The sequence below is a fragment of the Myxine glutinosa genome, chromosome 2, assembly GCF_964187855.1.
Source record: "Myxine glutinosa chromosome 2, kmMyxGlut1.1, whole genome shotgun sequence".
Classification (NCBI taxonomy): domain Eukaryota; kingdom Metazoa; phylum Chordata; class Myxini; order Myxiniformes; family Myxinidae; genus Myxine; species Myxine glutinosa.
The window spans coordinates 62,996,511-63,009,806 of NC_136262.1; the positions used below are offsets into that span (position 1 = coordinate 62,996,511).

The 13,296-nt window shown below is 43.4% G+C and overlaps 1 protein-coding gene across 1 annotated transcript in view; it reads right to left on the bottom strand.

The window, feature by feature from the left end:
• The window catches only part of PTPRK (protein tyrosine phosphatase receptor type K), a 455,725-nt gene that overhangs the window by 123,909 nt on the left and 318,520 nt on the right, over positions 1-13,296 (bottom strand). Inside the window, exon 23 of the mRNA XM_078772597.1 lies at positions 11,047-11,144. Within this exon, the coding sequence (XP_078628723.1) occupies positions 11,047-11,144 (98 nt within the window). The remainder of the gene's footprint in view (positions 1-11,046; positions 11,145-13,296) is intronic.

Sequence of the window (13,296 nt, forward strand, 5' to 3'; positions counted from 1 at the left end):
AAACGACATATTGCACGATATGTCAAAAAGTTGATGGATTATGACAAAACTTGGTAGATGAGTTGGGTATGTGACAAGACCAAGCCATTTAGATTTTAGTGAACGTCTGACTACAGATCCGGCCTATCAGTGGGATACAAAATGTAAACTAGTCAGCCTGGCGGAGGTATGCAGTCTACCGAGTGCCATTCTAGTTCAATGAATGCGGTACAATGTTATTTAATTACATTTCTTTCACTTATTAATTATTAATTTCTTTATTAATTACATTTCATTTTTATTTAATGTTTAATTTCACTCCTTCATTCCTCTTTTCTCCCGCCTCTGGAACAAACTCCCTCACTCTCTTCAATCCCTCTCCTCCCTCCAGGTCTTTAAATCAGCTGTTCACCACCATCTCTTATCTTCCCCCATCCAAAAAGAACATCCAAAACCTTGATCTTTTCTACCCCCGTTAAAACGCCCCAAATCCGCCTCTTTGAATCCGCAGCTTCTTTCCTGGGGTCCCTTGAAGTGTTAATTTGCTTTGTACCATGTATCCCTCCCTCCTCCCCCAGCCCTCCCCCTTCCACAGATCTACCGGTGTCCCTGTTCTCTTCTGTTGTTGTGCTTGTGTGCTTCCCTCTCTCAACCTCTTTTCTCCTGCTCCCTTCATTGCATGTTTTGTGTGTCTGTGCATGTTTTCATGTTCAATGTGTTAGCTCTTTCGCGAGCCTCGATTCTGTATACAAAAAAAATTAATCTTTCTTGTGAAATTGACGCATTACACTGTTATTAAAATATTTTCCATGTAAAATGAAAACAATTCACAAACTAAAATGTATTTTCCTTAGTTCAATGGAGTATTGCGAACTCCTATGGGCTGGCACACCAGCATCACCAACTGGAATCTATGGCATGTAAAGCTCTCAACATTTTTAAAATACACCACGACAAAGCCAAAGCAGAAGGCCTGTTGCTCTCACGTCACAGGCAGGTTGACGGGCCCCTTTGTCTTTTACTATCTCTCCTCTGGTCGTACTTACTCCTAATGCAACCTCAAGGCCCTCTGACCCTCCTCAGGGTCAGACCCTCAGGGTCAGCTCAGGGTCTGACCCTAATGCAACCAGGATACATGCGATCTTCAAGTACGCAATGCCCTCCTCGTTAAATTCACAAAATCCAGACTCGCTGCCCACCATGAGGGCAATTCCTCTCCCTATGACTCAGATTTGTTGGAAGAACAAGAACGGCATGAGTAGGTATTCCCTCGGAGATAACACCCTTAGTGGGCCTTCTTGCTTAGAGATTAAGACCACGAGAGGAGCGAGGGATGAGGAGGAGGTATGCCCAGTGCTGAAAGACAGGAGGATGCCATCCAAGACCCAACAGGAGCAGATGCCCAGGGCCATACATCTGGTGAGTGAAGAGGAAGGACCCGTTTGTTTAGAGAGCCTGGGATATAAAAACTATTCAAGCCACATTATGGGAAACTCAACATGCCAGAGGACCCTGAATAGGGTAATTCGCGGCTATTACTAAATTACTAATCCTATTACTAAATGATGGACCCATTGTAGTATGAAGTTGGGGGGGGGGGCATGGGGGGGGGAATGGACAATGCATAGCAAGCTCTAGGGTTGGACCCCGTGGGACAATGTTCGTGTGTGGGAATAAGGCCTACCCATACCTGCCGCGAGGTTGGGTAGGGACTTGCTAGTTAGCATACATAGTCCCTCAAATACACTTCAAGGAAGAAGGGTATATAATGTGAAGGCCGGACAGATTAGACAAAAGAGGGCATCATGGGATGCGGATGGCCAAATGACATTGCATGGGTCAGGATGGGAGAAGGCACTAAGCTTTTTCTTTCCAGGAGCAGGTACGGTGATGTACAGTTATCGAATAGATAAGTTGGCATCTGTGTTGGAGAGGGTGGCCAATGAGTCAATGGCAGCAGATCATGTATTGTTGAATGCTGTGGTGAAGATGAGAATGATGATAATGCAGAACAGAGTGGCACTTGACTTACTTTTAGCAGATAAGGGGGGCGTTTGCTGAATTGTGGAAGGTAGATGTTGTGCTTGGATTCCAGACCCGACACAGGGAGTGCAGGCCACCATCAAGAAGATGAGGGAGATAAGTACCAATTTGAAGGATGAGAGATTGGACAGAGAGAGGTGGAGAATAGGTGCCTGGTTGGCAGGCATCTTCGGAGGATGGGGATCAAGGATAGTTCATTGGTTGATGGTGGCTGTGGGACTCCTCATCACGATCATCATTGGTATTGGATGCTTAAGAGTTCTGATCCGTGTGTGTATCAGTAAGTTTTGCAATGTAGGTACAGGGGAACAATACATGGTGGTCCAGGGTGAGGAGGAAGAGGCACGAGACATCCCCGTACGAGAACTGCCACTCCATTCACCCCTGTACAAGAACGATGCGAGGTTCCAAGACCTGCCACCTCCCTCTTCCCACTCCGCCTTGCTCAACCCCTGACCCTGAGTTAGCTAAATCTTGCACAGCCGGCACGATAACCCGAATCCAAGAGTTGACTTCACAAACCATGCGTGAACTGAGAACAGCTCTGGAGCAAGCTCATGATTCCGACTCAAGCGAGCGTGAGTGACGAAGATTGTGTAATGTCAGGCTTGTCAGGCGCGAATCCTAAAAAGGGAAAAGCTTCGAGAAGGGTGTCTTGTGTTTTAATAAAGGGGTCTATGGTCGCCACTGTATTTTCAAAAGTATTATACTGCCTTTATAGCCAAAAAGTTATTAACACTTCACTTCAAATAAAGGCAGAGAAGCCTGCTACTAATACACTTGTATGGAATTTTAAAAGACCCTGCATATTTAATGGGGCTTTGAGTGTTATGAGACTGTTCTGCCCACATGCTTTTCAAATGACTGCCTCCAGTTACACTGCAATCCTTTTACATAGCCTCAAAATTATATGGTGGAGGCCAAGATTTACTTATTAATCATTTATAAATTACATATGTGAATGAATAATCATTTATATCTCTATATTTAGTACACTTTATGTTTAAATTGTTGCCTTGTAACGGAAATTTTCTCTTTCTCTGAAGGTCTACAAAGCTTTTTAAGGGGAAAGGGAGCATGGAGGTACTTGTCTTTCTTCTCCGATTCACCGACCCCGCTTCATAAAGGAGGGGCTTGGCTGCACCCCATTGCACGAGTGAGTTTCCTTGACGAAAGAAGGGTTCTTCACTCACTTTGTGAGGTTAAAGGTGGATCGAGGATACATGAGAATACTTCTATGGAAACCCTAGTGGTTCATGGGTGACAATAAATCTCTTCTTTTTACATGTTTATTAAAGTTAAGATGTTTATTAAAGGGAAGGTTGTGGGGGATTTCATTGAATTCCATATGCTGATGGTGACAGCAGCGACACACTGTGACCTAATTTCATTGGCGTCTGACTGTCTGGCTAGCATATAAACTGCTGACCATATCACATGTTTGACCTTGCAAAACATTCTTTCCCTCTGAGGCTTTGACTTGCCAACTTTGTACAATTTCTCTTCGAGGCAGCAGTCTGTGTCCTTGGGTTCCTTTGTCCTGAATTATAGGAGTAAAATTGGCCTACAATAGTAGTAATTTTTTAGAATACGGGTTGGTGCTGGCTGAGATGCATGTCGTCTTCTCTCTCTATATATATATATATAAACGTGAATTGTCTGTGTGTGTGTGTGTCCAGTTTTTGTGTCCGCATTTTATTCAGAGATGGCTGAACGGATCTTCATCAAACTTTCAGAGGGTTCATCAGTGATTGCCTGGTAGTGTTTTAGGCAAAAAAAATAATAATAATAATAATATATCGCTCGATAGTGCCGAAGGCTTTTTAAATTAATGACAGTTATATACATGTACACATTCACATAAATAAATACAAAACAATTACCAGACATTTTAATAAAAATAAATCAAACAATTCCAGAAGTGTACGAATTTGGTAGTACGGCTTCTTCTTCTTCCTGATCGGGATCACACTTAACTCAGAAACGTGAGCCACATTCACTCAGAAACGTGAGCTACTCCCCTTCCCCTCCTGCCTCCCCCCTCCCCTCCCCTTCCCCCACCTAGCCTATAACCTTCCCGGGGCTCGTTCCGACATTTTAAGTTTTATTTTATTTTAATGAATTTACTACTATAATTCAGCTTTTACTCGTGGCCACAGAAGATTGACTACTATAATTTAGCTCAGCTTTTAATTGTAAAATGGGCCCAGCCCGGCCGAAGCGGCCTCAACCGGCCTCACCACCTAGCCTATAACCTTCCCGGGGCCCGTCCCGACATTTTTGGTTCTTTTTGAATGAATTTACTACGATAATTCAGCTTTTACTCACGGCCATAGAAGATTCACTACTATAATTCAGCTCAGCTTTTAATTGCAAAATGGGCCCAGCCCGGCCGAGGTGGCCTCAACCGGCTTCACCATCTAGCGTATAACCTTCCTGGGGCCCATCCCGACATTTTTTGTATCAGAGGTTTCCTCCTATCTTTCACCATTCAGGAGATTAGTGTGCGCAGACAAACAAACAAACAAACAAACAAACAGACAAATAAACAAACAAAAACTTTCTTTTATGTAAATATAAATATAAATAATAAACAAATAAATATATATATGTATGTATATATATATATATATATGTATATATATATATATATATATATATATATATATATATATATATATATATATATATACTGTATATATATATATATATATATATATATATATATATATATATATATATATATATACACACACATATATACACATATATATATACATATACATATATACATATACATTTACATACATATACATATATATAAATATACATATTGTTGCGGTTTTCAGAATAAAGGATGACCCCCCTCGTAGGTAGTTGCACCACAACATGTAGCCTCGCTTTAGTTCAGTTATTTCTTATTAAATGTAAGCTTAGTCTCCTTTCCGGTGTTTGTATGCGTTGAGCAGGCCAGTAAGTGTAGGCCTCGCTTGGGCTAGAATGCCACGTGCTAGGCCTGGAACAAGTCTGGCAAGCCCAAAGGAGGAGCTGCAGGGGAGTTGCCGGTAAGCGGCGAGCAGCCAATCGGAGCTCAAGGGGAGTGGCTAACAACAGCAGCCAGAGGAGGGGCTTGGAACATTCGGGTAAGACTCTGGGGCGGGGCTAAAAAACCCTGCCCCGGGCCCCCCGCAGCAGTGACCCAGAGAGAGAGAGTGCCCCAGTGAGTCACAAGTCGACGAGTCACGCAGTGAGTCAGAGAGTGCCCCCGCGCCAGTCGGAGTGAGTCTCAGTGCCCGAGTCACCCAGTTCAAGTGAGAGTGCCCCAGTCGTCGACAGTGACCCAGAGCTGAGTCAGAGAGTGCCCCCGCACCAGTCGGAGAGAGTCTCAGTGCCCGAGTCACCCAGTCAGAGAGAGAGTGCCCCAGTGACCCAGTGAGTGTGATAGTCAGAGCTTCTGTCTAAGTGGTCTGTGCACGAACTCTCCCTGCCCTGTGATTTGCTGTCGGTTAATCGCGCTTGCGAGGACGGTCTCTCCCGGGGCCACCTATGCCGACGACCTTCCTACCTGGGCTCCCTGCACACGTGCCGCGAAAACTTTGAGGGCCACACCGGGCGAGCTATCCGGGGCAAACGGCGCCAGGACGCATTTGGAGCACATACTTTTCCTTCCTTCTTTTCCCTGCATGAGTGAGTGGGCCCTTGTCCAGGGATTAAGTAAGATTGACTAAGTATCTGCTCTGTGTCTCTTCTCTTTACCCTGATCACTGTATAATTGTAAATAAACCTGTGTTCTTCCTTCCATTTGACCGTGCACGTCATTTCACATCATTGGCCTAGCATCGCACGAATAAAACCGCTCAAATCGGGTTCAATAGGAATTAACGGCACGGGTCACGCGACATGCAAACCGCTCGGCGTATCCGATTAGCATGGCCCGTGCGAGGTCCAGTCCCCGTTCTCGTGGCGGCGTGTGTACCAAAGGTATGTGGGGATTCGACCCGATACCCTTCCGCACGCTCGCTACGGGAGTGGCGGCTTGGCCTCGTGGACTCGAAGCTCGAAGGGGGAAAAGGGTTTAACCCCCTGCTGTACGTCGACTGGCTCGAGAGATCCGCAAAAAAAAAAAAAAAAAAAAAAAAAAAAAAATATATATATATACACACACACATATACATATATATACATATACATATATATATAGATATATATATACATATATATATATATATACTGTATATATATACATATATATATATACATATACATATATATATATGTACATATACATATATGTACATATACATATATATGAATGAATGAATGAATGATCGTTTTAAGGCCATTTTCCCCGCTAGAGCGGGGGTTAGCCTTGCGGGCCCCATGACAATCATGGTTCCCTGTTTGAGGCAATGTTTTTATGGCCGGATGCTCTTCCTGACACCAACCCTTGGCCACGCTCTTCGATGTGCAGGGATACGGTGTACCTATTCTAAATCGGGGTACACACCATATCATTCATCCCAGCAAGCTGGTACTCAATTTGCCGACCTCGGAAGGATGACAGGCTGAGTCAACCCCCCTGGCGTTAATTCAGCGATCAACCGGGATTCGAACCCAGGATCCTAGGATCCCAAGCCGGCACCCTAACCGCTAAGCCAACACCAGGCTCAACATATACGCTCGCTACGGGAGTGGTGGCTCGGCCTCGTGGACTCGAAGCTCGAAGGGGGAAAAGGGTTTAACTCCCCGCTGTACGTCGACGGGCTCGAGAGATCCGCGACAATACATATATATAAAATATTCAATATTTTCCACTGACATCATCATTAACATATTTTATTCTCCATGGAGAGTTCTTAACAATGAGCCATGTCTCAATTGTTTTATGCGGCACTTTCGGAGATATAGAGGTGCAATTTATTTTTTTCGGTTTTTACAAGATGGCGGCCGAACCACGTGACAGATGACGTCATCATTTTTTTTTCTCCACCAATTTATCCCTGGATGACACTCAATAAATTTAATCTTGATCGGAGGAAGTTTTGTACTTGTCGAATTATGACATCATAATGGAGGCACCTATGACATCATCATTAAGATATTTTATTCCCCATTGAGAGTTCTTTACAATGAGCCATGTCTCAATTTTTTCTATGCGGCGCTTTCGGAGATAGAGGTGCAAAGTTTTTCGGTTTTTCCAAGATGGTGCCCATACCACATGACAATGACGTCATGATTATCATTTTAAAAATTCTACAGGTGGAGTTGCACCTATGGTGGAAATTTCCTGTCAATCGGACCAACGGTTGCAGAAAAAATCATATTTATTCTGTGCAGACAAACAAACAGACAGACAGACAAACAAACAGACAGACAAACAAACAGACAAACAAACAAACGGACTCAAATGCAATCTCTTGACCTACAAAGCCCTCCATAACCTGGCCCCATCCTACCTGGCTGACCTCCTCTCCAGACACACTCCCACCCGCAACCTCCGCTCTGCTGGTACCAACCTCCTGACCCCCCCCCATCCGGACCAAATTTAGATCCTGGGGGGACAGGGCCTTCTCCATCGCTGCTCCCACCCTCTGGAACTCGCTACCTCACACCATTAGAGACTTCTCCTCACTCACCACATTCAAAACATCACTCAAGACCCACCTGTTCAACACTGCATTCAACATTTAACCCACAGCATCTAACCCCTGACTATCTCCTCTCCTTCTCCCTCCTTTGTGCTTTGAATATTTCCCCATTGATTCTTCTTTTTTTTGCAATTGTCTTTATGTTTTGCTATGCATTATGTTTTGCACTCTGTCAAAGCGTCTTTGGGCTTCCTGAAAAGCGCTATATAAAATAAATGCATTATTATTATTATTATTATTACCCTCTCCTCTGGCGAGGGTAATAATGGTGCTAATCAGATTGCCGTGCTATATTTTGAAAGGAAAAGTTACACCCAGTCAAGATGATAAAGTTTTAATGCACTCGTTTCATTATTAAAAGATACGCCACATATGAGGGGAGTATGACTCATGACTTTGAACGCGTGTTTGCGGATGATTCCCATTGCCTTCACAATTTTTTTTAATTGGAAGAGTAGGAAATTCGTTTCAAAATATTCCAAAGTAACGTGAAATGTTCAAGCCATTTGTATAAACACAATGCGATTGTTCCATCCTGGGGTAATTTCTCATGAGGCCAACCAAATAAAATTGGTCGGGCCGTGTTATGGCAGCCAATCAGAAAGGTCGCTTGGTATTCTCTGGTATTTTCTCGTGTTCTCTGCAAGCATTTAAAAAAGGAAGAAACTGGTCTGAAAGACAAATATTATATATGCAGAAGCTCTTGCTGCTCTATCTGTGCAACACTGCTAATTCCTGCAAATTACTTTACAATCTGCCATTGAGCGAGCCTTATTTATCAATTTGGATTTATTGTGTATCTGAGTTGCTGCATTTCAGGTATGCTTTCAAATTCAATGCCTTGTCAGCTTCAATGCACTCATTCTGGTCAGACACAAGAGACCGTGCAGAGTCGACATTGATAAAAACTTGAATGGGAGACCTACACATGAGGCTGTGTGTTGTAGATTGAGGTATGGCATGATAGCTCAGTTTGGTACCTTCTACACATATGAGCTGTCTCATCACAGAGTTGTTCCCCTATGAAGTCGCATCTGACTAAACATTCCGCACTGGCGAAGAACAACAGGATGCCGCATCTTAGAACATGCTGTACTTCAGACAGAACAACAGGTGAAGAGAAACCAGTTGGTTTGTCTGTATTTTGGATCAATAATTCCAAAGTATCTTTCAAAGAGAATTGTGTAATGTCATAATTAAATGGAATATGCAAAATATCGGCTCATGGAAGAGAGGCGACAGATGCCAGAATGCTATATGGGAAAAATATTAACAGTGGGGCAATGGGGGCATCAGGTAAACAAAGAGAAAAGAGCAAATAGGAAAGAGAGCGAGAGAGTGAGAGAGTGAGAGAGCGAGAGCGAGAGCGAGAGCGAGAGCGAGAGAAAGAGAAAGAGAAAGAGAAAGAGAGAGAGAGAGAGAGAGAGAAAGAGAGAGAGAGAGAGAGAGAGAGAGAGAGAGAGAGAGAGAGAGAGAGAGAGAGAGAGAGAGAGAAAGAGAGAAAGAGAGAAAGAGAGAAAGAGAGAAAAGACAGAGAGAACTAGAACAATGGCAATTGTGTTACCAATATGCCTCCACATAGTCCCACAACGGGTAGATGCCATCACTTTGCATATGTATGGGTAGTGGATCACGTTTGTGAAGTTTCGTGTTGATGGGATGAGGTTCGTTTTTCTATCCAAGATGGCTGCCAAACCACGTGACCTATGACATCATCATTTTCAAACTATATGCAACAGTGCTGTTGGATGATATTTGTAAAAATTTTCATCGATAGGGTGAGCGGTTTCAGAGATATAATTATTTATTATTTTCCTTCAATCCAAAATGGCTGCCAAACCATGTGACCTATGATGTCATAAAATTAATATTTCAATACAAATGGGTCATAGATCATGATGCAATTTCATTCGGAATGTGCATGCAATTTCAGATTTTTAGGATATGGAATTCGATTAAAACATTTTTGGCTGGTATACCACTTCACCTATGATGTCATCATTATCATGCTTTTGCTCTCCATTGGGAGGACTTGACAATGTGCCAAGTTTCAAATTTTTCCATTCAGCAGTTTCTGAGATATCGTTTTTTAATTATTTGCTTTTAATCCAAGATGGCTGCCATACCACGTGACCTATGACGTCACAATTATCATAAAAACATTCTGCATGGGTGTCACTCTTACTCTGAAAGTTTTGTCTCAATCGGACATATGGTTGCTGAGAAAAACGAGGTTTAGCCCAGACAGACGAGCGGACGGACGGACAGACGGAAGGACGGTCAACCCAAAACCATAATGCCTCCGTCGGCGGAGGCATAAAAACAGAAAGAGAGAGAATCAAAAGTGGGCCCAAGACATTGCTTTGGAGCACACCAGTCTCTACTCGAAGAGGAGAAGAAAGGATCCGATGCGAGCTATATGCTGACGAAGTCAGTGAGCCAGGAGTTAAGGTGGTCATGAATGCCACAAGCAGAAAGCTTAGCGATCAGGACGAGGGGTCAGACTGTGATGGAGGCCTGGAATGTGCCCATGAGACACAGCCTTGAACTTTCGTTTAAGAATTAGGGCATCCATCCATTGAGAGAGAAGCAGCAACAAATCCAAAGGTGAGTGACCATTAATTCCCAAAAGGGATGTGGACATTTTACAGCATCAGCAGATCTGATTATATCAATGCCAGGTTGAAGGAACTTTATAATTTTTAAAGCCAGGCCCACTTTACAGACTCCAGAGTTTCATTGGCAACCTAGAAAAGACAAATGACATTTTTAACACCCTTTGGCCAATAGCTGTTGCTTTCTAAACACATCCCAGCATTAGAGGTGATTTTTGAAGGAAAAGGAAGCTGATATAGGGTGAACCATATACCTAGTTGTTTGTCATTTACAGGATTGGAAGAACATTGCCGATGGCACAATGACAGCATGGAATGGATGAAAAAGAAGAAGAAAATAATTTGTGAGGGAATAAATGGCAATGGAGGGCTGAAAATTAAAGGCAAAAATTCCAATTAAATTTCTGAAATCATTTCGGTACGATTTACAAAGGAAGACGCCCCAAGAGAAATTGTATGAGGTAAAATTAAGGATCACAAGGGGTCAGCGCCGTGAAATTGAATGCATTAGTTTTTCAAAGTGTTAAGGGAAAACGAGGGAACTTCGACACAAACTTTAAACCAATCAAAGGACTATTTGAGAGAGGTGAGACGAATATAAATTGGAAGGTAAAGCCATTAATTGCGTTTTCATCAGTAGCTGCATGTGGCCCTCAGGAAACAAGCTGAAGGGTGGCCACTTTGGGAGTGACCCACAAATGGTGTCAGACAGCTGGGCAAAAAGCCTCTGAGGATGTCATGAAACGGTAAAACGAACTCACCCTTCCAACTTCCACAAGGTTGGTCACCATGACAATGCTGGCAGACTTCTCCTGCCAAATCATGCGCCAGAAATCGAACACCGTCTCCTGTATCGGCCCTATGACAAGGCATGCATAATGGCAAAACATATTAAGATATGACACATCTAAAAGCAAACCGACTGCAGATGGTGATTAATAATTTGTTACTTTTTGCTGTTGAAATTTTTCTTCTTTTTAATAATTTGTGTATTTTTCAGTGTTACAAACAGTTTCCAGCTTAACTAATGGTTGGCCTGTTTGTTGATCCCAACTGAACACATGGTTCAAGACACTGGGATAAATATGAGTTCCCTTACAAGGAACTGCTACACAGGAGGAGGCTATTAGGTCCATCAGGCCTGCACAATGGTTACCAACATATAACCTATAGTTTTTTGTCTGGGCTCTATTGTTTTTAAACGGTGAGCATCAAGCAAGGACGTAGCACATACCACCTTTAATGTCTTTGGCCTGACTCGGCTAGGGATGCCACCACCACCCACCAAGGTTTTTTTTAGGTAGTAGGTTAAAGACAGGAACTGCTCAGGGTAGTACTACTGTTCGGATTTAGGAGCGTTAAAGTGGTGCCCGGAACCAACTTATACTGTCGGTGTCAGGATTGCTGGTCTTCCTTTCTGTCTCACTCACAGCCTGGTGTTGGCTTAGCGGTTAGGGTGTTGACTTGGGATCCTAGGATCCTAGGTTCGAATCCCGGTCGATCGCTGAATTAACGCCAGGGGGTTGACTCAGCCTATCATCCTTCCAAGGTCGACAAATTGAATACCAGTTCACTAGTAATTCCCTGCGCTTCGCAAAAGGCGACTAACAGGGTTGGTGGCAGGAAGGGCATCCGGCCATAAAACATTGCTTCAACAAGCGTTACGCCTCGGTCCCCTGTCGGGAAAGTGATGTGAGTTGACAAAGTGGAAGACGCAGAAAACATGCTACATGATATTTCGCTCACAAGGGTCAGACAAACATGGAGGCGGCCATCTTGGATTTTGACGTGGCGACCCAATTTTCAATAGCGTTCTTCCTTATGCCTAGATACACCCACACACCAAAAGGTACTTCGCTTATTTTTCAAGATATTTCGCTCACAAGGGTCAGACAAACATGGAGGCGGCCATCTTGGATTTTGACGTGGCGACCCACTTTACAATAGCGGTCTTCCTTATGCCGAGATACACCCACACACCAAATTAGAAGTTGGTACTTCGCTTATCTTTCAAGATATTCTTCTCACAAGATTCAGACATACATGGCGGCGGCCATCTTGGATTTTGACGTGGCGACCCAATTTTCAATAGCGTTCTTCCTTATGGCGAGATACACCCACGCACCAAATTAGAAGTTGGTACTTCGCTTATTTTTCAAGATATTCATCTCACAAGGTTTGGACATACATGGCGGCGGCCATCTTGGATTTTGACATGGCGACGCAATTTTCAATAGCCTTCTTCCTTATGCCAAGATACACCCACACACCAGATTAGAAGTTGGTACTTCGCTTATTTTTCAAGATATTTCGCTCACAAGGTTCAGATATATATATGGTGGCGGCCATCTTGGATTTTGACGTGGCGACCCAATTTTCAATAGCGTTCTTCCTTATGCCGAGATGCACCCACCCACCAAATTAGAAGTTGGTACTTCGCTTATGTTTCAAGATATTCATCTCACAAGGTTCGGACATACATGGCGGCGGCCATCTTGGATTTTGACATGGCGACCCAATTTTCAATATCGTTCTTCCTTATGCCAAGATACACCCACACACCAGATTAGAAGTTGGTACTTCGCTTATTTTTCAAGATATTTCGCTCACAAGGTTCAGATATATATATGGTGGCGGCCATCTTGGATTTTGACGTGGCGACCCAATTTTCAATAGCGTTCTTCCTTATGCCGAGATGCACCCACCCACCAAATTAGAAGTTGGTACTTCGCTTATGTTTCAAGATATTCATCTCACAAGGTTCGGACATACATGGCGGCGGCCATCTTGGATTTTGACATGGCGACCCAATTTTCAATATCGTTCTTCCTTATGCCAAGATACACCCACACACCAGATTAGAAGTTGGTACTTCGCTTATTTTTCAAGATATTTCGCTCACAAGGTTCAGATATATATATGGTGGCGGCCATCTTGGATTTTGACGTGGCGACCCAATTTTCAATAGCGTTCTTCCTTATGCCGAGATGCACCCACCCACCAAATTAGAA